The 22,549-nt window shown below is 42.7% G+C and overlaps 1 protein-coding gene across 7 annotated transcripts in view; it reads left to right on the top strand.

The window, feature by feature from the left end:
- The window catches only part of Fbxw11 (F-box and WD repeat domain containing 11), a 98,933-nt gene that overhangs the window by 57,301 nt on the left and 19,083 nt on the right, over positions 1-22,549 (top strand). For 4 of the 7 annotated variants that reach the window (XM_021635623.2, XM_021635620.2, XM_060363880.1 and 1 more), the window contains 3 exons: positions 8,455-8,680; positions 16,915-17,101; positions 18,558-18,648. In XM_021635623.2, coding sequence (XP_021491298.1) covers positions 8,455-8,680; positions 16,915-17,101; positions 18,558-18,648 — 504 coding nt within the window. Of the gene's footprint in view, positions 1-4,258; positions 4,322-8,454; positions 8,681-16,914; positions 17,102-18,557; positions 18,649-22,549 lie in introns of all 7 variants that reach the window. The other 3 variants (XM_021635619.2, XM_021635621.2, XM_021635622.2) reach the window with 1 other exon arrangement.

Genomic DNA, 22,549 nt, shown 5'->3' with positions numbered 1-22,549 from the left:
GTTTATTGTCAGGGTAGACTGTCGTAGTGATTAACCTTTTACTCACTGCAGAATTTGCAGTTAAAGTAAAAATTGTTTCTTTTCGAAAATTCTGAAAGTGGGGAATTTTCAGGGTGAAATATATACTGTTTGTGGCACCTACCGGCAAAGAAACTTCACTGCTCAGCTGCAAGGGAAAAGAAAATGGAGATGAGGTATTTGGAAGCAGACTGGCAGGATGAGAAGGCAGAAAACACTTTACACAGGCTGTGGCTGCAGTCTGCTGAAGTTTTCTGCATTCCAGTCTGGGAGAAGTGTTAACGAAGTCGTGGGGGAGAAGGTGGCTCCTTCTGCTGAGCCTTTTGTCAGACTACTACATGTATCGTAGGACACTTTTAAAAATTCCCTTTAAAAAAAAACCTGGAATTTCTTCTTTTATCTTTGATTGGATACATTTAATGAAGATCCTACTGAGTGATCCAACTAATCAAGCCAATGTTTCTTCCTCAACATGAAAATTTATACTGCTTGATTTATATTTAGGCTCCTGGGTGGGTTTGCTTTGTGGGTTAAGCCAGGACCTGTGTATGCCAGGCAAGTGCTCTACCACTTGCCCGAGTGTGTCAGCCTCTTTTTACCTGTAGCTCTGAAACACATCGTCTAGCTAAGTTGGAACTCACTCTGTAGTCTAAGCTGGCTCCAGACCCAATATCATGTCTTAGCCTCCCAAGAACTGGGGATTATTGGTCCTTCCGCTGGGGCCCAGTGAAGAATGGTGTTATTGAAGCCACATCCTCAGTGCCTGTAGTTTCCTTGTGGTGGTAGAAAAGTTGTCTTTAAAACAAGATTGGGATCTTCATAGGGCTCCAGCCAGCTGTGTGTGCCTGTTACTGAGGCATGCATGCATGGAAGAAGAGGCTGCCTTTGAAGCCTGACACTTGTAAAATATCAGGCCAGTTGCAAAATATTTCTGAGTCATTGTTCTCTCCCATTGGTAAAATAGAATTTGTGCACTTGTCATATAAGGTTGTGTAAGGAACTGAGGGAATTCATTTAATTTCTTACAAGATTCAAAGTCTGACTATTGTGGGCAGTCATTAAATGGTAACTTTTTTGCCTGGAGAGGTGGTTCAGTGGGTAAAGGTAAAGCTTGGTGGGCTGAGTTTGGTCCTTGGGATCCGAATGGCAGGTAGAAGCCAACGCAATCTGCCTTCTGACCTCTACGTGTGGGCCGTGGCACTTGCACATGCATAGTCGTTAAAATTCCACCCTTAGTAGAACAGCTAGGCAGGGTGTGGAGTGATGCTTCTCATGTAGGATATTGCTTGAGAGGATGCCAGCAGTGCATTAGCTTCTAGTGACGTTTGACAGTTCTGGACTCTTGCATTTGGGTTGGGTTTGTTGTGATGGAATCAGTGGGCCTTCCTTCCTTAGATTACTGTTGCCACAAGCCACACCGTTTTGCCTTAGGAATGACATTTAAACAGAGACATAAATCACAATTACTCAAATTACAAAAAAAAATTGATAAAGCCTATGGACCTCTATTAAGAACTCCTGTTATTAAAGTTTCCTAAACAATTTGATGGTAAGCAGGACCTACCCAGGAGGTAGGCAGGTATGTATACACTTTGACTACACACACACACACACACACACACACACACACAGACAGACACACCCTCACCCTGTAGTCTAAGGTCAGATCCTATGATCTTGTCTCAGCTTTCTAAGAACCTGGGATTACAGGCTCTTCCACTTGGACTTAGTGCACAAGAAGCTGTGTGGCTGTGCTACAGCCATATTGAAGAGCCTCGAATACTGTCCTGGGGCCAGGCAGAAGGAACTGCAGTCTTTTCTGAAGGCCACTGCACAGCGTACACTCCTAGAGCACTGCCTTCTAAGTGAGCAGGGTGATTTTTGTCCCTTTCCTGGACAAGCGGCAGTGTGGAGTCATGGGCTCCAGCAGATCGTAGAAGGGGTAGATGTTGGGCTGGACCAACTCAAAGCCTTGGAGCTGGGCCTGGGTGGTGGCTGAGATGGTCAGCCCCTCCAGCTTTCCTTTCCTGCACCTCGCCCTCCAGTGCTGCATCTGGCAAGGGGCAGTGCCAGCTCTCCCACCTGCTGCAGGTAGTGAGTGGGGAAGGGGTGCATCTCTCTCTCACCCACATCACTGCATGCTACTGCACGGCAGGCAAGAAGTGGTGGGGCCAGCTACCCTATGCCCATTCCACCAGGACCAGCTCTGCTATGCTGCCCAGACAAGGTGCAGGGCCCACTTTCCCAAGTGCTGCATCCAATGACGGGCAGGACAGTTCTCCCAATTTCATGCCCTGTGGCCCTGCTGTCCCACACTGCCCAGGCTAGGAGTGGGGCCAGCTCTCCCTAGTGCTGCAGCTGCTAAGGGGTGGGCCTGTTCTGCATATCCCTCAGTTGTTAATGTGGCTCCAGACCCCCACTGCTGCAGGGCACAGACCCAGAAAAGGCCCTCAGCGGCAGCATGGGCAAGGAACTCACCACGGCCTCAGGTGCATCACTGGTTCCTCACACAGGCTGTTTCTCTCTACCCTGGTCTTCAGTTCTGCCTCTCTTCATTGTACACACATCCTTCTGCTTCTCTTTCTCTTCCATCCTTCCGCCACTTACCTACAAATCTTAGTGGTGCCATGGGCCTCTGGGTGTCTGTAGTCATCTAGGGATTTCTCTGCCTCTTGCCATTCTTGGACATCACTGTGACATACCACTTTGCAACTATCATACACAGGGCGTTCTCATTTTGCCTAGTTTTCTAAGGGAAACTTTTGGCTTCCATAGTTCAAGACCATTATAGGTAGCTGTAAAGGATAGTGACGTGGGGGAGGGGGAGCTTCATAAGCATAGCATTTGTTCACTTCTTCCTCTTCTGCTTTAGGATTGTCCACTGCTGCCCCTGGTTTTAAATACTAGGAAACACAGCCTGCAACACACACACACACACACACCTTCTCCTTCTGTACTCTGTTATTGGCCCTGACTTTTTGGGACTTTTAAGATTCTATTTAGGAAAATTTTTCCCTTGGAGCCATTCTGCTCTGTCCAGGTCACTGAAGTTGTAAACATGTGCCAAGGAAACCTTGGGAAAGTAGTTCAGAGCAGGGGAAGAAGGGCATCTTTGACCAGAGATACACTGGTGGTCTCATCATACCCTGTGGCTCTGTTTGATGAGTGGACTTCACTTGCCCAAGGTCCCACACTGAGTGACCAAGTCAAGATTCCAGCTTCTTGCTTTGGATCTCCTGTTATCTGCCAGTGACACAGACAGCAGTGACTAATGATTGGTGGTGACTACTGTCAACTGCTGGGGATTTTCCATTGCTCTGTTAGGAAGTACTCTGGGGTGAGTCCAAACTTTTTAAGACTTAAAGGAAAAAAAGGGGGAATTTGATAAAGAAGGTTATCCCTGAAGATGTAAGCAGAGATCCCAGAATGCTGGTAACTTTAATAGATCCGTAATGAACCTTCCAAAAACAATGCAGGGCAGCTGGGATTTTAAGATTTGTGTTCAGAGTAGAGTTCTAGGTTTAGGACAGAACCTTAGAGCGCCCCCTGACTGCAAGTGAGCTGTTATTCCTTTCAGAGCACAGTTCCACTTTCCCTTCTCATTAAGGCTCCACTTAGCTGTTAGGTAGGAGCTTCAAAATGAGAAACCCAGTCATGTATAATCTCCAGTTAATGGGCATTTGTTGAATCACTAGGTCACCAAAGGGATTATTACACAGAGCTTCTTTGTGTAGTAAACACAAAAACAGAAAGAGAATGTGTTCCAAAGGCAAGTCTGACTGCTAGTGAGTAACAGCATCCTCCTGTTGAGGGGGAAGGTTGGGGCACTCCACCATGCTTGCTGGGGGAGGTGGCAAGGCCAGAGCAGCTATAGAGGGAGAGCAGGGAAGGAGGTGGGGCACTTGAAGGCCCTTGTTATTTGTAATTGCTGGTGGATGGGATGCATTACTGAGCAACAGACATTCTAGGAGACAGTCAGCCATTGGGAACTCGTGAGACTCTTGAGCTTTATGCCACAAGCCATAGAACAACAATGATGATGAAGGTGTACTTCAGCCCTACCTACAAGTTAGCTGGTTTCCAGGCAGGCCCAGCCTGTGTAAGTGAAGACTGCCACAAGCCAGAGTTCTTTGATTTACATCTATATATTTTAGTTTGGGATCTCAGAGTTTATGTCTTGAAGTCATTTAGGCTTTTCAGAACTTGGCATAATTCAAATAACCTGTTTTTCCCCCTTTAGAATACTTCAGTTATGGAAGATCAAAATGAAGATGAGTCCCCAAAGAAAAGTGCTCTTTGGCAGGTAGGCATGATAAGCTAGCAGATGACTGTAGATAAGCTCTGCTTTTGCTCATGTCCTCACTGAGACCAGAGCCCAGCCTTTGCTTTGTGCAGGGTTGCTAGATTCAGAAGCCATCATTTCCTCAGGGAAGTGTCCTTACTAGTAATAAATAACTTTGGAGTTTTCTGAAAGATTCCAAAAACTATCCCGAAACACTGACTTTATGACCCAAGATAAACCTCTATCCCAGGAGTGGTGGAGACTTTCAGATTAGAGCCAAGTGCAAACCTTATGCCAGTCCTGTCCTGAGTGCAGATGGCTGCTTTTTTCCGTTTGTGCCACATCTTCTCCTACTGTGCTCTTCCAGTGGGGTACTTTCCTCTTTCATCTCAGTCTCCTTTCGTGGCTTTCTTACTTTCCAGTCTAACCTCCCAGGCTTTGTGATGGAGGTGTGGGGAACACGCACCTGGTTTAGTGTTTTCATTAAGCACTCTGAACATTTTTCTCCTTTGTGAGGACATGAGTAAGGGCACAGCATATGTAGAATAAAGAAAAAAGTTATCTTGAAAACTACAGAGGTAGGTTAGTTAGCTAGAATAATGTACGCCCAACAAATTTAAGATGAAGTGAAAGAAGGTAAAATAATGCCAGCAGGGTTTGGGCCCACCAGGAAGCTGGAAATAGAAACTGGGAAATGTGCTCCTGAACATGCATGTGCCTCTTCATCTTTTTGAGCATCATATCTAAAAGGAACAAGCATGACCTTCTTCACATCTACCTTACTGTACTTCTCTTCACTGTTGACCCTTTAGTTTGCAGTGGCTCCCAGCTCTCTAGCATCCAGGTTTCTTCATCTAGCCACCTCCTAGTTGGTTACTGAATGGGAAACTTGATGGTAAATGAAATAACAATCCTTTTTGCCTGTCAAATGAGAAAGAGGGTGTGAACTTGCTATGTGAGTTAGGAAGCAGTGCGCAGATGCAGACTCTTGCCATAATTCTATTTAACCTGTTGTGAAAGCAGGTATTCTAGAAAACTGTCGCCTAGATGTTGAGTAAAAGAGGAAAGAACACATGTAGTCTGTAAGACTCCACAGTTGACACTTCGATGGGCAGCCTGATCTTGTCTTGGTGTGCCCTTTCCACAGATGACTGTTCATAGCACCATAAAATTCTGCACTTCACCTCTGTTCCTTCCCATCATTTAAAAGCTGCCTCCGCTTAGTCCAGTCTTCACTTTACTTAAAGCTAGATTGTAACAGCCACACTGAATCCCTTCTGTGTAGATGGATGTGTTATAATTTGCATTACCAATTGCTTGTAATTAGGCAGTTACTTCTATTTTTCCTGTTATAACATTGTGATGCTGTTATGTTTACAATAGTATAGACATTTCCTTTTATATTTATACTTTTATACTTGAGACTTTATATAAGATATCCTCATATCTCTTTTGATACTTGCTATTGATATTCATCACAGCGAAGAATTTTTAGTTTGTCTCAAGTTCTATTGAGTCAGTTAAATGGGACTATTTTTCAACAAGCAGAACTTTTGTAATGCCTGTGCATTACTGCCCTCTGGTGGTAGCAGGTGCCAGTTGGCTTACTCTTCACTCCAGGAATTGAGTGAGGGTGGCATAGAAATTGAAGGTGGAAATTGAGGGTGGAAATTGAAGGTGAATGTAAATAAAGTGGAAGACAAATGCTTTCTGACACTGCCTCTAAGTGCAGACATAAAAAATTACTTGAGATACGAAACTGAAAAGATTTTTGCCAAGGAAGGTTAGAAGTATCATACCTGTGACTATTTACAGAGGCTCTCTTCCTTCTTAGATGAATTTAGTCTAGTTTAATATGAGAACATACTATCAATAAAAGTTCTTCATTCCATGTAAGACTTTGGAAACAAGTTTCTAATGGGCATTTGTAATTCAACTCTTTGTGTCTGAAAATCCTCTAGTGTTTTATTTTCTGCAAGTAGTCTATCAGAAGACAAATGGCTTGGCAAATGTATGACAAAACACTGATGTGGCCAGGTGGTGGTGACATGTGCCTTTAATTCCATCACTCAGGAGGCAGAGGCAGGTGGATTTCTGACCAATCTGGTCTGCAGAGTGAGTTCTGGGACAGCCAGAGACACACTGTCTCAAAAACCAAACAAAAGCAGACCACTGTGATGTTGTTTCTAAATAGAAAGGTATTGTACTTCCTACAGAGAGTAGTGGTTGTGGCTTGAGTCTAGAGATGTCGGCTACTGTTGCTATGGTGACTGGAGAGGGCATGTATGCTTGCATGTGTGTGAGCACGCAGGTGTGTCTGGATATTGAGTGTCGGCTTCTTTCCCGGTCTTATTACCCTGACATAGGGTCTCTTGCTGAACTGGAAGCTTGCATTTCCAGCTCTTCTGGCTGGCCAGCCATCTAACTCTAGGTATCAGCTTGTTTATGTGCTCCCATGCTCCGGTTACAGGCATGTGCAACCATGTCTGATTTTTAGGCAGTGTCTCTCTGTATAGCCCTTGTTGTTTTGGAACTCTCTTTGTAGACCAGGCTGGCCTCAAACTCACAGAGATCTGCCTTCCTCTACCTCCCAAGTGCTGGGATTAAAGGCCTGCTCCACTACACCTGGACCATGTCTGGATTTTTACGTGGGTGCTGGGGATTTGAACTCAGATCCTCATGCTTGCAGAGCAAGTGTTCTTACCAGCTGAACCATTGCTCCTGCCTCTAGATGGTTAGAAGCTGTCCAGAAGTAGTTTATATGGCTTTTTTTCTTTTCTCTTTTTTTAAGGGAAGGGATGCTGGAATTGAACCTTCCTCAGGACTATACCAGCATCCTAAGGTTTCAATTTAAAATTTAAATTAATTAACATACATTTTATAGTGCAGGTGTGGAGGCCAGAGAACAACATGTGGAGTCAGTGATCTCTTTCTACTGTGTAGGTTCCTGGGATCAGTCTCAGGCTGAGTTATCTTATTGGCCATCAGGTTAGATGGTAATGCTTTGCAGAGAAAGGTAGGTAGAAGAATGGATGAGAAAAGCATTGCTGTAGGGACTGCACTGATCATATAGAAACCATCCAGGGTGAATACCTTTCCAGGGATACAGGAGTTACTTGGATATTTTCTGAGAAGTAGGGCAAAAGAAGGGACGGAAAGCCTAAGCTGTTTGGCCAGCACTTATTAGCCATGAGAACTAATATGGAGGGGTCAAAGCTATTAGGAGAAAATGAAGCTTTATAGATTGATTTACTTTCAGGCCCCTCTTCTCTTGAGATAGACTGAGGTTCTCAGTGTGATCCCTCAAATGCAGTGTGGTCTAACAGACTCAGCAGCACTTGGGAACTTGTTAAAATACTGATTCTCGGGCTCTGGTCCAGACAAACCGAATCAGAATCTGTTACCAGGCCCTCAGCTACTCTAATGCATGCTCAGGTGTGAGAACCATTAGTATGGATGTACAGTAGCCCAACCCTGCTCTGCTTGTAATTGCTCACGGTGCCTATGGTCAGCTGCAGTCTAAAAATAGTAAGTGAAGATTCTCAGAAGTGTAGGTGGGGAGAATGTATATACAGATTCACATAATGTTATAGTACATTCTCTTAAGTATTCTATTGTCAATAATTCTTACTGTGCACAATTTATAAGTTGTGCTTTTTCAATAGTATGTGTATATGTGTAGGCAGAAACATGTAGCGTTTGGGTTCATGGGTTTAGGCATGTGCCTGAGGTTCTGGAACATATACTGAGAATATATGAAGGACATTAATTTTGAGAAAGTGAGACAGACTAGATGCTAGCCAGCCAGATGCCAGCTTATCAGGTTGGGCAGCTAGTGCCTCTAAGATGGTCATCTCCAAATGAGTTATCTAATGATGGGGGAAGGGGTACTAGGCATTGGGGAATGGAGAGCTAAGGTACCAGTCAGCATTAGAAACAACTGCAAAGTCCAATAATTACTATGGTCATTAATTTGAGAATGTATGGGCCTTGCATATATTTTAATTACGTAAAGAATGAATGAACAAAGAAGTGAATTAGGTGTAGGTTGAAGCTGGCATATTTTAAGGTTAAATCCATAGGAAAAGGTATTTCTAATGAAATAGATTAAATGCATTTCTAACAAATTTTTGCTTTTTGTTTTTCCAAAACAGATAAGTAACGGAACATCATCTGTGATTGTCTCCAGAAAGAGGCCATCAGAGGGGAACTACCAGAAAGAAAAGGACTTGTGCATTAAGTACTTTGACCAGTGGTCTGAATCAGATCAGGTGGAATTTGTGGAGCATCTTATCTCACGAATGTGTCATTATCAGCATGGACATATTAACTCTTACCTGAAACCCATGTTGCAGCGGGACTTTATCACTGCTTTACCAGGTAACTGCACCTTTCCTGACAGTTGCTGGGCAATGCGAGATGCCCAGTCCTTGAACCTAGAGCTGAGAGCGAGTCTGGAAAGCGAATGGCAGAATGACCACACTGTGAGCCATCATTTCTGGGGACACCCACTCTATTTGTAGATTTTAATCCTTCAAGTGCCAGATATTAAAATACAGTAGATGCATTTCTTTTTTTGTTTTGTGTTTAGTAGATGTATTTTTAGGAAATGTACGCCACTTCTGTGATTGATCATGCTGTGTCAGTGCTGTTGCTTTGTTTAGTTGCTTTTTTGTTTTTAAAGATATACTTTTTAGGTTTGTGTTATGTATACAGTTTTAATTATGTATGTCTTTACATGTAATTTAAAATTGTATGAAGCTGAACATGGCAGCTTCTGCTTAAGCTAAGACAGAAAGATTATTGCGAGGTCAGCCAGAACAAGGCAGACAAAAGACACACACACACACACACGTCTACTTTTCCTTAAGTCTGCTTCTTAGCAAGCCTCACAGAGTTCAGATTGTTCCCTTGTATCTGAAATGATACTTAGAAAATGACCAAGAAACTGAGGGAAATGGTAGTGTGTCTTTGTTACTGTTTTTCTTGTTTGTTTAGATGTATTTATTTTGTCTTGTGTATGAGTATTATCTACACGTATATCTGTGCATGGTGTGGGTACCTTGTGTCCATGGAGGTCGGAGGAGTGTTGGGTTTTCTGGAACTGGAGTAAGAGGTGGCTGTGAGCCACTGTGTTGCTGGGAATCCAATGTGGGTCTTTTGCAGGAGCAGCAAGTGCTCTTAACCACTGGGCCACCTCTCAGCCTGTTAACATTTCTGGAAACTTGCTTCTCCATTCACTCTTCATTGCAGTCCCACAGTCTCGTACTTGTGTATGTGCACGCATGGGTACGTTTTTCTGGTTAAGTTTTATTTTGATTTTAAAAATACGTTTTGTATTTATGACAGTTTTAGTCCTGAGCAAAATAGAATGAAAACTATAGAAAACTGTTGTTTCTGCCAGTGTCCATTCCTCTCACATGCACACCCACCTGCACCGTCAGTGTCCTGCTGCATTTGTGAACCTCTTGATACATCATCATCCCTAAAGCCATATTAGACATCAGAATTCACTGGTGGGGTACATCATGATGGGTCTGGAAGATATGTAAACCTGTACCCACTATTCTCATTTAAGAAGTTTATTTCATTCTGCTTTGGGTTTTGACAACTTATTTTTCCCTCTCTCACTATGAAATGTTTCATCTTCAATTTGGCTAGGTAAGGTGTAGAACTCTGACTTCTAAAGAGAATTCTGGCTCTCTTTTGACATAGTCAGTATAGCATGCTTACTGTGGCCAAGATGGACCGGTGTTACTGCAGCAGCCCTGCCTCAGGAACAGCAGGTTTTCTGCAGTCAGTGCTTTGACAGCGTGCAAGACCTGAGCTGTGGTCCCAGGCCTGGGACTTGTACTATAAGTGACACAAAAGCTTTTCATGCCTTTTTGCTCGTCTTCCAGAGTTCTTCTACTCTGAGAGTGTAAAGAATATTTGAGTTACCTAAGAAAGGCTTGACTCTGCTGTCCTTTTGATGCCAGAATATGTTGTCTTGTCTTCCATCAGTTGTCTTCTGTGAGTGTCTCTAGAAAGGCAAATAGGAACTTTTTCTATCCAGAATTATAGCATTTAATTGCTTAGTCCAGTTTCTCATTAGGCAGATTAGAATGACAAGAATCAGAGAGAAACTTGGATGAAATGCCCTTGGATCACATGGCTTGCTTGCCATGTGCTTTTGTAGAATGATGGTGGCCACACATTGGTTCAGTGTTAGCCCAAAGGATGAAATCATTCAGAGTTAAGATAACTCTGGAAAAGTCCTTAACTTGACCCTGACTGTTAAATAAGTGGGTCATTGCCTTAGTTTGCTGCCTATTACTGTGAGCAAGCATCATGATCAGAAGCAACTTGGAAAGGAAAGGAACGTTTATTTCACCTTACAGCTTACAGTCCTCCACCAAGGGAAGTCAGAACAGGAACTGAAAGAGACCATGAAGGAATGCTGCTTACTGGCCTGTTTTCCTGGCATGCTCACTTTGCTTTCTTACATAACTCTGGGTTGTGTTAAATTGACAAAAAAAAAAAAACAAAAAAAACAACTAACCAGGACAATAACTCAATTCATAAAATTCACTTTTAGCAATGGAAGATGAGAAAAGGGGCCTTTCTTTGAGAGAGAGAAAAGTAGAGGTGAATAGATTCTTGTGTGCATCTCTGTAAGTAGCACAGCATTCTTGTCTCTGGAACTCCGGAGTCCTGCCCTGGCATTGAGCTGCACCAGGAAAAGCCAGGGAAGTCTTTCAAGTTGATGAAGGTATTGTTCCTCCTCAGTGGCTGTTAACTAGTGAGGCCAGTACTCCATTTTCACAAGCAAATCTATTTATTGTTTGTTTGTTCTTTTAGTTGTTTTGGTTTTATTTTCTTCCCTCTAATTTGTTTTCCAAATGGTTTAGATGTGGGTGATTGCCCTTATGTTTCCAGAATAGCCACAAGGTGGCACTGTTGAAGTTCCCTTGATAGTTTCCTGCAGCTCAGTCTGGGGAGGAGTGCATAGCCTTGGAGAAGAGGCAGACCAGATGAACATGTGTTATGTATATAAATATGGTTAGTATAATTGCATACAATTCAGTTTTCATTACAGCGAATTTTAAGGCATTGTCCATATCTCTGTTAAATGGAATTTTGTGGTATTGAATGTTATATGAAATGAATGGACTGTTGGCTGGGACATGGAAATATTTCTGTTAAAATGCTATTTGTTTTAACAGGATTTGATCTGAACATATATACACATGTCAGTATATTTCATACATGAGAATCTAATAGCCAAGGACAAGCTGGCCCAGTTGTGTTTGTGACTAGTAGACTTGGATTAAACCTGGCATTAGTTCTTATCTCAGAACTATGCCAGTAGAACATTACGGGGAAGACAAGTCTGTATGCTCTTATGTAGGTTTAATAAGTTGTAGACCAACTTTTAATCATTGTGCTAGTTCAGTGTTTAGTCTTTCAGTAAGTCTCTTGAGTTTGAATTTTTACTGTTAAGATTGACAATCACTTTAAACTTTTGATTGTGAAAAACATTAGCTCTAAAAAATTGTCTATACTTTTGGCTTTTTTTTTAATGCTTACTGAATATTGTACCTGTCAGTATAGGAAAAGTGGAAAATGTTTGTGGTCTCTGGCTCCCTTTGGTTCAGTGGAAAAAGTGATAATTATGATACGCTTTTCTAAAAATCATGGTAAATGTTTAGTCTGCAATGTCAATTTCTGCAGGCTAAGTTTGTGGTTTGTAAGAACTGTTGTTAAAGGGAAAATTTATACCATTTAAAATAGAGGCAGATCGTACTTCAAAAAGGATGATAAGTCTTGCTGATGAGTTTGGTGAGTTATCTGTGCAATTAAAAATGTTGAAATACTTAGCTTCCTGACCATGGTTATTCATTTGTCTAGCTCCTACGTAAGGACAGAAAACCCACCACAGACTGTAAATGTGATAGACTAGATCAAAGGTCACAGGAGACCTCGGCAGGAATGAGCCAAGACTTCAGGCCAAAGACCCAGCATCCACTGAGTGGAGAGTGCAGTGCTGAAACTAGGAAGTCCCTGGGCTTCAGTCCCGGACTGCGCATCATAGCGCCATCCTCACCTGTGTGGGGACAATAGGAACCTCATAGTATGTGGGAGGATTAAAGATGGGGTGTGTTTGTAATATGCCTGGAACCTGGTGGATGCACCATCTAAGTGTCTCCACTTTGTCATTTGGTTTTCTTGCAGTGTAATGGGAAGCCCTTGGGTTTGTGACCTGCACTTCTTTTCCCTTCCTTTCTAGCTCTTAGAGTCACATATTCCTGGGAAAGGCTTCAACATACTGGTTGTAGGTGATTGTCTTGTTTCAAAAGATTTCCAACTTCAAATTTTATAACCGAAGCTGAGACTCAGGAAGCAAGGAGCAGCAGAGGTGGGAGTGGGGAGTTTCTTTACAGCTGTTCTTTTAAAGGTTTCTAAAATAATGCAAGCTTTTGTATGGTCTAAAGAGCTATGTTAAGCTGGCCCTCGTCAAGGGCGTTAAACTGACGTCACACGTTTGAGGTTCATATTGACAATGGTAGGTTTTACACATTGAACTTTGGAATCGGTGCCATTTAATTGTTTGAATTTATTGCTGACATTTTTCTGGATTCTCCTGAGATGACTGTAATTAGCACAGTCAGCACTTTCAGAATTGTGCGTGTACTGTCAGGCCACATTCTTCTGAGGCAGTGGCGTGTCCGTAGGAGGGGGAGCGTGGGGGCTCCCTCAGCATGATAGGGTAGTAAGAGCCAGACACACTGTTTAGGAAAAAACTTAGTGTAACACCTCAAAACACTTCAGCCACGGATAAAAGATTGCCTTTTGTTCCATAACCTCTTTTTCCTCAGTGGACTTGGAACCAGAAAGTTGCAAGATTTGTATGGCTCTTCAGGATGACTACTGAAGAATCCTCTATTCCCTGGGTCGAGGTACCCCAAACAGAGCATTTTGTTCTTACTCTTCTCAAAACAGTTTGGGAAAATGAGGCTTATACTAAAAGAATGGAAACTAGCTTGTTTTGCTGGCAGAGATGGGCATTGTTTTCTTTGCGGATGAAGACAGCCTCCTTAAGCGTTCATATCAGCTAAAGAGAGTTAGAGGGAGGGAAGGAGATTAGGACATTTAGTGAATACCTGTTACATAGCTGGCCCTTCCCACTGAACTTGAGAGATTCCTTCTTTGTAAAGTGTGACTATTTAGAACACTTCTCTTAGAGAGTTACTTTGCAGATTGTGTGAGATAACTCCCTAATAATACCCATAAAGGATAATAGATTTGCTTATGGCCACTCATATAGCAGTTGACTGAAACAGAAACAGTAAGCCAGGTTATCTGTCTGCTTTGTCAGCCATTGTATTTTCCATAAAACTAAAGTACCTCCTGAATTTAAAGTAGTAGTCACAGGAAAGGATTCTAATCTTGGGTGTCACTAGGGCATTATTTAAATGAGCTGTTGGCATTTGAAAGAGGAAATGTTTATGCAAGAGGATTTGTTTATGCAAAAAGTTACTGGTGGCTTAGTTGTGAGCAATCAGTGAGGAGGAAAGATCCAAGACTACAAGGGTCCCCTTGCTATATATAAATCAGTAGTTCCTCAGTTGTCAGAATTAGGTGGCACTTCCAAGAGTTGGATTTCTAGGCTGCCTCCTCTAGAGGTTGATTCAGTAGAAAGTCTGAGGGATCTGTTTTGTTGCTGTGCTTTTCAAAGTCAGTGACCCTAATCAATTCCAGTCCAGCACACGCTTTAGCATCTCATGGTTGCAGGCTCTGGCCTGTCAGAAGTGGAAATGTGAATCCTGTTCTCCTGCTTCTTCACAGGTCACAGGAACCATGCCATTGAGACCTGGAAAGGCAGTTGTCTTTCTCATGCATGCCTGCCTTGCTATTTCATTTCTCCAAGAATAGAGCTTTCGAAAGGAGAATTGGTTAGGGCATGTTTATAATGGGAAGATCCAGTTAGTGGGCTGGAAGTCATGGGAGTCATGTAGAGTGACTGTTAATATCCTTTGTGGGAGGAAGTCCAATGAACCCCCAGATTTAGAGAAATCCAAGAAGAGCTAAGTGTTAGCTTGTGGCTAGAGAAATGTGATTAAGCATGATTTTAATGTAGTTATAGTTGTGATAAGTATAGGCTCAGCTTATGACATAGGGAATTTGAATTCGTAGTTTTAAGTGTGGTGTGGAGAGAGGCACACCTGTGTGACTTCCCATTGAAGATGTAGGAGAGGGCACATGAATATGTGGTACACAGAAGGTATTTGAACTTTGGAGAATGGTATCCAAGGGAACCCACTTGAAGACCGAGCAGCCTATGGGCTACATCTGAACAAGGGGTCTAGGTCCTCTGCATGCATGGTCCTTGGTTGGAGTATGGGTCTCTGCAGGCTCCCCTGGGCCCAGATTTGCACTCTGCCCAAAGTTTGGCTGTTTGTGAGGCAGCAACAGAGCCTGGGACTGGTATTCAGAACAGGGGAGTTCTGAGAAGTGTCTGAGTGTTGGTGCAGCTGGGCACATAGTCCGGCCTGATGGTGCCCAGAGGAGACCAAGGGACAAGTCTCCAGGTTTTAACAACTGGGGAGTGTTTGTAGTGTCAGCTGTTATATTGCATGTTACTCTTGGGCCCATCTTAATTACAAAAGTTAATTGACAAAAGTTAAGAGATTAGGAAGGGTGTGTGATCCTCAAAAGGGTGAATGCAGGATATGAAAGATCTCTTGGCTATGGGTTTTAGAGCTGGCATTTAATTTGTTTATGCATGTTTTGTTTTTCTTCAGTGAGCATGGTTTATATATGTTAAGAAGGGATCCAAAGCAGCTGGTGCAAACCTGCAAATGAAAGATTGCAAAGCTAGTTAGTAAGTACCAGCAGGAGAGTTAGCAAGTGAGCCAGAGTCAACTTTTTCCCCTTCTGGGTGCTCTTACCGCAGTAAGTCAGAAGAATAGTCTAAAGATGGCATTGTCTTCATGAGAGCTTTTCCAGATGTTCCTGAGGATTGAATTGGCAGATTTAGACTGGACATATTTAGATGACTTAGAGAGCAGAGTGTTGGGACCCTTAAGTATTACCAGATTCATCAGTAATAGCCTGCAGGGGAAGAACTACTGTCCTGGGTGCTGTCCTTGGTTCTGACCCATTTTCTGTGTTCTCAACTGCAGGAAAAGACAATCTCTTTGCTCATTTTGCAGGTCTGGATGCTAAAACCAGAATTCTAGAGACTGCAGTGGTTGGGTCACATGGAACTTTTGAACTTGAGCTATAGTAAGAATAAGCATAAAGTGCTGCTGACTCCATCCCACTGGTGATCAAACACAGAATTCAATGGAATTCTTTTAATAGCAGCTGGGGGGAAGGATATAAGATTTTAACTTGCAGCCATCTTGGAAGTCTGCTTGATAAAGCCATTAGGGAAAGGAGGTCAGTCTTTGATTATGTGACCCTAAGGTAATTTGAATAAACAGGATAGCAATGGTGCCATGCAGCCTTTATTAACAGGGTGGAGCTTTGGTCTTAGATCTGGTCCAGGACAGAATTAGTATGTGAAGGGCCTGGAAACCGTCATCAGCAGTGTAACATGTCATTCTAAAACTTGAAGGCAACCTCAGTTTGTAAAGCAAGCCTGCTGTCCTTCCTTCGGTGAAATAGGATGGACCCCTTCACCATCTTGCTTGGAGAGAATTCCTTATGTGTCATTTTGTGTTGATACTCTCACAGCCAGAGACTCTGCCCATACTCTGCAGATAAGGAAACAGAGGCAACAGCTGCTGCTAAGGCCTGAGAGCGTTTCAGCATTTGGTTTGTGCCATAGAACCAGCAGCACACAGTGAACTTAGGACATGGAATTTTAATGTTCTGTGCTTGGGGATGAGTTGTATTTTCTGTAGGTACAGAAGACACACCTAGAACTACGGGGTGGAATATAACAGGTGGTGACAGGGCTAACCATGGTGATCTTCCATGGCAAAGCCCCACAGATGCAACAGGCTCTTGTGGCTGACCTTTCTGAGGGCTGTTTAAGTCAATCCCCAAAGTCCTAAAGTGAGTAAGCATGTGGCTGTTGCCTTTGAGGGTTCTTGCCCATCTGCTCAGTACAGAAAATAGGTCTTCATCAGAGGGAGATGAGAGGATTGACATGAACACTTTTAATTCTTCAACTGTCTTAAAAATGGGTCAGTCTTAACTTTTGGCCTCTGTGGCTACCAAGGATTCACAGTGGAGTGTGGTTTATTTCAAAAGACAGTGCATATGAACCACAAGAACAGGTTTTGAAGTAAGTCCTGAGTTCCATCCTGGCTTCACCACAGGGCACACCAAGAGCTTTTCCCTCTATGTCTTGACTGTAACTTTGGAAAACTATTAGCCTGTGAGGGTTTGGCAGGAAAATGGAGGGAAAAAGGAGTCTCAAAATTGCGAGAAAGACAGAACTGTCCCAGGGCAGCTTTTATACCAAGGGCAGCTGCCATCCCTGCACCTGTTTGGGAGCCCTTCCGTGTCTTGCTCTTGGGTGTCTCACCTGCCTCAGGGTTCATTCATTTCTTACTTTAAAAGCAGGGCTAGTGTGTATTCACCGCCCTACCCATTTCTTTCATTGCCTTTCTGTTTTGTAGAGCAAGGTTTAGATCACATAGCAGAAAACATTCTTTCCTACCTGGATGCCCGGTCCCTGTGTGCAGCAGAGCTGGTGTGTAAAGAATGGCAGCGAGTGATCTCAGAAGGGATGCTTTGGAAGAAACTCATTGAGAGGATGGTGCGCACCGACCCTCTCTGGAAGGGACTCTCAGAAAGAAGAGGCTGGTAAGTACAGGGAGCTTGTTTGGAAAAAGTTTCCTGGGTGTATAGTCAGCTTGATTATTGTAGGCAATTATATTTACGAATGTGTTAGCCTACTTACACAAGGAGGGAAAACGATTGGTGTTAAAGCTGTTAGAACTTCCCCCTCTGACGTTTTTTGTTATTATAAAGTTTTAAATACCTCAAATAGGTGAGCCATTTATCTTTTTAAACCTGTTCATTTATGCTTTTTCAAAAGTTAGGCAATATTCCCATCACAAAAAGATAAGAAAATAAAACATGAGAGTTGGGGCTAGAAAGATGGCTCCCTGGTTAAGAACACTGGCTGCCCATTCAGAGGCCCCCGGTTCAATTCCCAGCAACAACTTGGCAACTCACAACTCTCTGTTGCTCCATTTCTAGAGGGTCTGATGCCCTCTTCTGGCCTCCATAGGCACCAGACACATGTGTGATGCACATACATGCAAGCAAAACCTCCATACAGAAAACACATTTTTAAAGGAAAATACGAGAGTTTAGTAATGTTATTTATTTGCTTTTGTGATTGCTGGGAATTGAACTTGGGGATTCATTCATTGTAGACAATTGGCTCTAGCACTGAGCTATTCAACCACCTGTGTTAAGTCAGTTCCATGTTTACTACTGCTCATGGGGAAGAATGGAAATGCAGCATAGGGTTTTTCAAGAAAGCCTGTGAGCTTAAATGCCGTTTGATAGTTCTGTGCAGTCACTGACTCGGCTTAGTCAGCATACAGAAAGTTATAGACAGAGGCACAAGATTGGGAAGATGGAGGGTGAGATTGCATTTTCTTTATGGGAGGAAGTTTAATGGGGAGTAAGACTTCACAAGCTTCATTAGCATTCACTATACGCGTGGGTACAGTCTAACACATAGAAAGAGAAGGAGAAAGGCTCAGTGCTACGGATGAAGGAATGAATAAAGCTAATGGGCATGAGGAGTGGAAAGGACCGCAAGCTAATTGTTTTTCTGGTTCTAACTCAGACATGAATTTTTCACTTTCTGTAGTAGATAAGAGCATAAAAATATATTTGATAGTGAAAGCGTAGAGTCCAGTGTGAAGGTCTAGCTTCAGAATGCCTACTGTAATTTTTTAGAGGTTCATTAAAATGTATTGACTTTGTAACTGGTTCATTTCAGTGTGTCCTGTTTTTTATTTGCAAGTTTTTACTAAGAAAGTTTATAGGGGTGAAAAAACAGCTCTAGAATGAAAGCTTAATTATTTGTGTGACAGTACTCAGAAAACAAAAGACCAATGTCATGCCAGAACTAAATTGTCTCTACCATGGAAACTGTATTTTGTCAAAAACCTTGCTTTTGAACTATTAGCATTCAGTGTAAGCAAAACATGAAACATGGGCTGTCCTTGTAAGCATGCTTATATAAAACCCCTTCTTTTATGTGCAAAAAATATAACATCTGTTTGTTTTCACTTGCCAGGGATCAGTACCTGTTTAAAAACAGACCCACAGATGGCCCTCCCAATTCATTTTACAGATCATTATACCCAAAGATTATCCAGGACATAGAGGTAACTGTTTCACTTAATTGTTTTGCACCCTCTGGGGTCTTGTTCTTAACCTTTTATATAGTTTTAAAGGTCCTTTTGTCCTAAACTCATGGTCTTCATATTTTTTAAAAGTTGAGTTTTGGAAATAAATGTCACATTGTGTAATCTGTAGCTGTTCTCCAGAGCTGATGTTGCCTTTTTATAGAAATGTAACTTTTCCTAAAACATGCAATGCTTCTATAAGGCTGCCAGTTAATTAAAACCTTAATCCAAGATAAACTGTATTCTAATTTGATAAATTTTCCACAATCCAAGGCCCAGTGTTTTAGGTAAACACACTTTTATATTTTTGAGCCATCTTTGAGAAGGCATGTTTGTAGACTTCTCTCTTAAGTCATGCATAGTTTTTCATAGAAATGGCTCAGGTTATTCTAAGCCACTATGAAGCAGGCTTTGTGAAGCAGGTTATGCGTTAGAGCTGTTGTGGAGTTGAGTGTACTCACTTCAGTGACCGGCAGAGCTCTGTTCACTTACTAAGAAATGCTAATGGTGTCCGACCCTGTTGGAGTGCTCTAGTTCAGTTTCATTCTTTAGCCCCTTTCCTTGAACCAGGAAACACATGCACAGGTATTTCTTCATGAACTCTTTCACATGTGTTCTTGCTTCTTCTTGGTTACTTCACCGTTTCCTCTTTGGCAGAAAAGTTTGCCTTTCCAGTTTCCAAAATGTGAAGTAATCCTCTTCCCCAGGTGAGGAACATAAAAGTTATTGTGCCAAAATTCGTTAATGGAGAAACGTATGCCTTTGTAGAGTTCATCCCCAGCCCCATCTCAGGCAGATGTGAACTAATGGAGTCATCTTATTAATGGTACATCTGTGTGTGACCAGATATCACTATTTAAAAGAGAAACTTTTGTCTTGAGTGTATGCTAAAACAACCTGAAAACTAACCTTTTAGGGAGGACTCAATGATTTTAAACTCTTGCCACATAAAGTTGAAAAATTAATTGACCTGTTGTTCAAAACTTGTACTAGTGTCCTGCAGTGCTTAGTGGGTGATGCACAGTGGACTGTCAGCATAGTCTGTGCATTTCAGGAAGGAAGGGGCTGCTCTAGGTTGGTGCCCCAAGACATTTGTGTATGTGTATATCTTGGAAATGCTTTTCTGTTTTTTGGCGGGGGCAGCTGTTGCTAGAGACTCTCAGCTTTGCTTGAGTGGTCCCAAGAAGGCATTCCTTTTGAGGAGATGTTGTTTAAAGCCAGTCATTAATAAACAGGAACTCTGGAGAACCTTTATCAGATTGAGGTTTGGTGATGTAGATTATTTTATTTAGTCACCATGACGACCGTTATAATTGACAGTATGACAACGCTTACCATAACCGTTTCTTCAGGCTAAAATAATACTTTAGAGCTGGCAAAGGAGGCAGATGTGATGGGAAATGGAGCCATTGGGAAACGCTGTTTGACACAAAACCTCTGCATCACGGTGGTCCTCCCAGTGGTTCTTAAAGTGTGGTTTAGGAAAACCCACTGCCTGGCCACAAGAGTCTCCGCAGATTTTTGTGGCTAAGTTTCTTAGTATGAGGGATGACGCATATACTTTGGTGTACGCACTAATAGTAACAGTGACAGAAACAGTGTATCACTAATAAGAGCACTTACCAGGACCAGATACTTTGTTTAGCAGTTTATAGCATATTTCCTAATTCAATAGCTTGGAGACCTAGAAAGTAGGTCAAGTCCATCTTGAACATTTAAGAATCATTTACGGACAAGGTAAACTTCCTCTGGATCACAGAGAGTGATACAGTCCGTAATCAACTGCATACTGTCATGTACACAGTGCACAGCTATCCACATACTCTACTTACAGAGTTACTGAGTGGTAGAGCCCACGACCTACCAACTGCACACTCTCTGGCCCTTCATACAGGACTTTTGCAGTTAGGCCCAGTGGTGCCACCTTTGACTAGAGCTCCACCCTCTGTATTAGCAGCATGCTGTGTTCTGTCAGGTCAGACATATATGTGGAAGTTCTTCTGATCCATAGATCAGAGTGTGAGGTACACAGGTGAGCCTGGCCTTGTCCACAGTGACTGCTGTGAAAGCTTCACCCACAGGGCACTATGATTGTCACCCTATAGTCTGCTGTGAACTGTGCTAGGGAATTTACATAGCTAATTACAGTTATTTTACAAGGTCCATATCATATATCATACCATATCATATCATACTATAAAGGGAAACTGAGACTAAAAGAAGTTTCACAATGTGGTACATAGAAGAGGTGGGCTTTTAGCTGAGGTCTGTCTAGCCCTTGGCTTACACTTACTTGTTTGCTATTTCCAAGGTAGAAAGTTCAGGAAGTGAAGGAGAAAGGCACATTTTAGTCTTGTATGGTCTGCTCAGGTAGTGGATACTCAGCATCCTGACTGTGGGGATGAGATCCCTTGGCCTTGCTTTAGTTGTGTTAGGGAAAAGGTGGTGTTGGAAGGTTCTTAATCTTAAAGCACGCTGCCCGCTGCCTGAAAGGTAAAGGAACAGCTAATTGCCAGGCAAGTGTTTAGGTCCCCCTAGTCTGTACCCGGGTCCCCAGTGTATTCTTTCCCCTTATAGTCCATAGATCAGGTGCTTCCTTGATAGCACTTTTGTTTTCTTCTCCTCTATCCTGACAGCTTGCCGACTCCCAGTATACATCCATTCTCAGCTTGGGCTCTCACGAGCATAGAGGAAAATGTTCCTCTCTGAACTTTGCCTTCCACATCAAGCCACCAGAAATTCACTATGTTTTAAGGAAAAACAGACAACCTGGCTTTGTGTGGCTAGTTCTGCTGTTCAGAAAATGGGAAAGTGAGAGTCGGAGTCTGTGGAGAATAGTTCACATTCTTTGTTTTCTACAAAGGTCCCTCTCTTCTGGGTGTTCTGACCACACAGATGGTCTGCAGGGCCCCTAAACTAAAAGGGAACTCCTGGTAAACCTGAGGCTTGTCCCACCAGGAGGCAGCCACACCCTCCTTCACTATCTAGAGTCCTTGCCAATGCTGTTTTCGAGGCAGCGCACTGTGCACTGCAAGGGTACTTGGTTGACCTTAACTCCCTGAACTGGGATCCCGACTCCCCAGGCTCCCTCCACCCACACTCCCAAGCACCTCTGTAAATAGATGACCAACATGTTAGTATCCTGAACTTGCATTTTTCTTTTCTGCCATTTCAGAGTAGTGACTCTTTATATTTACTGGGTAAGTGGCTTTTGAAGTACTCTCCTTGGAGCTGGCCGTGGGGAAAATGACGGTGTGTTGTATCACACCTTTTAATAAACCACATTTCATTCAGGGAAAGTGGAAAGCTTTTTTGTGGTTTGCAAGCTTGATATTAACATTGTCCCGACTAGAAAATGCTGAAGCTTGCCCACCCACCCAGTTATGTTTAGGCTTCTAAAAATAATGTTATTCCTCCATACTCAGACATCTGTTTTCACTCTATTGCCAATTTAAATGCCGCTGTATACTCTGTATATCATGGCTACTTTCCCAGTATTTTGAAAATTTGCGCAGGGTAAGGGGATTTTACAAGTTCTCTAACACGTGAAATACCCTTCTACAGTAGCTGTACCACCTGATGGCTCATGGTAGGGCAGGTATTGGAGAGGGCACCTGTGACTGGCCTTATTGCTGCTCAGATAATAGCTGAGTTCCATTTGAAGGCTGAGCACCTTGCTGGGCCTACTACGAACTGCAGGCTTCAGCAATAAATAGCAGCCTAGGCCATCACAATAATTCCTGCAATTTGGGGAGAACCCTCCCTTTTTAATTTCAGCCCACTGTTTTTGGCAGTGTTCCCAGTAGGTTATGATGAGCACATGTTTTATCTTACGTGGTCCCATTGGTAGTTGGGGACAGATTCTCCTGATCTGCTTCCT

Source organism: Meriones unguiculatus, chromosome 11, assembly GCF_030254825.1.
Source record: "Meriones unguiculatus strain TT.TT164.6M chromosome 11, Bangor_MerUng_6.1, whole genome shotgun sequence".
Taxonomy (NCBI): domain Eukaryota; kingdom Metazoa; phylum Chordata; class Mammalia; order Rodentia; family Muridae; genus Meriones; species Meriones unguiculatus.
This window is presented reverse-complemented; position numbering and strand designations above follow the sequence as displayed.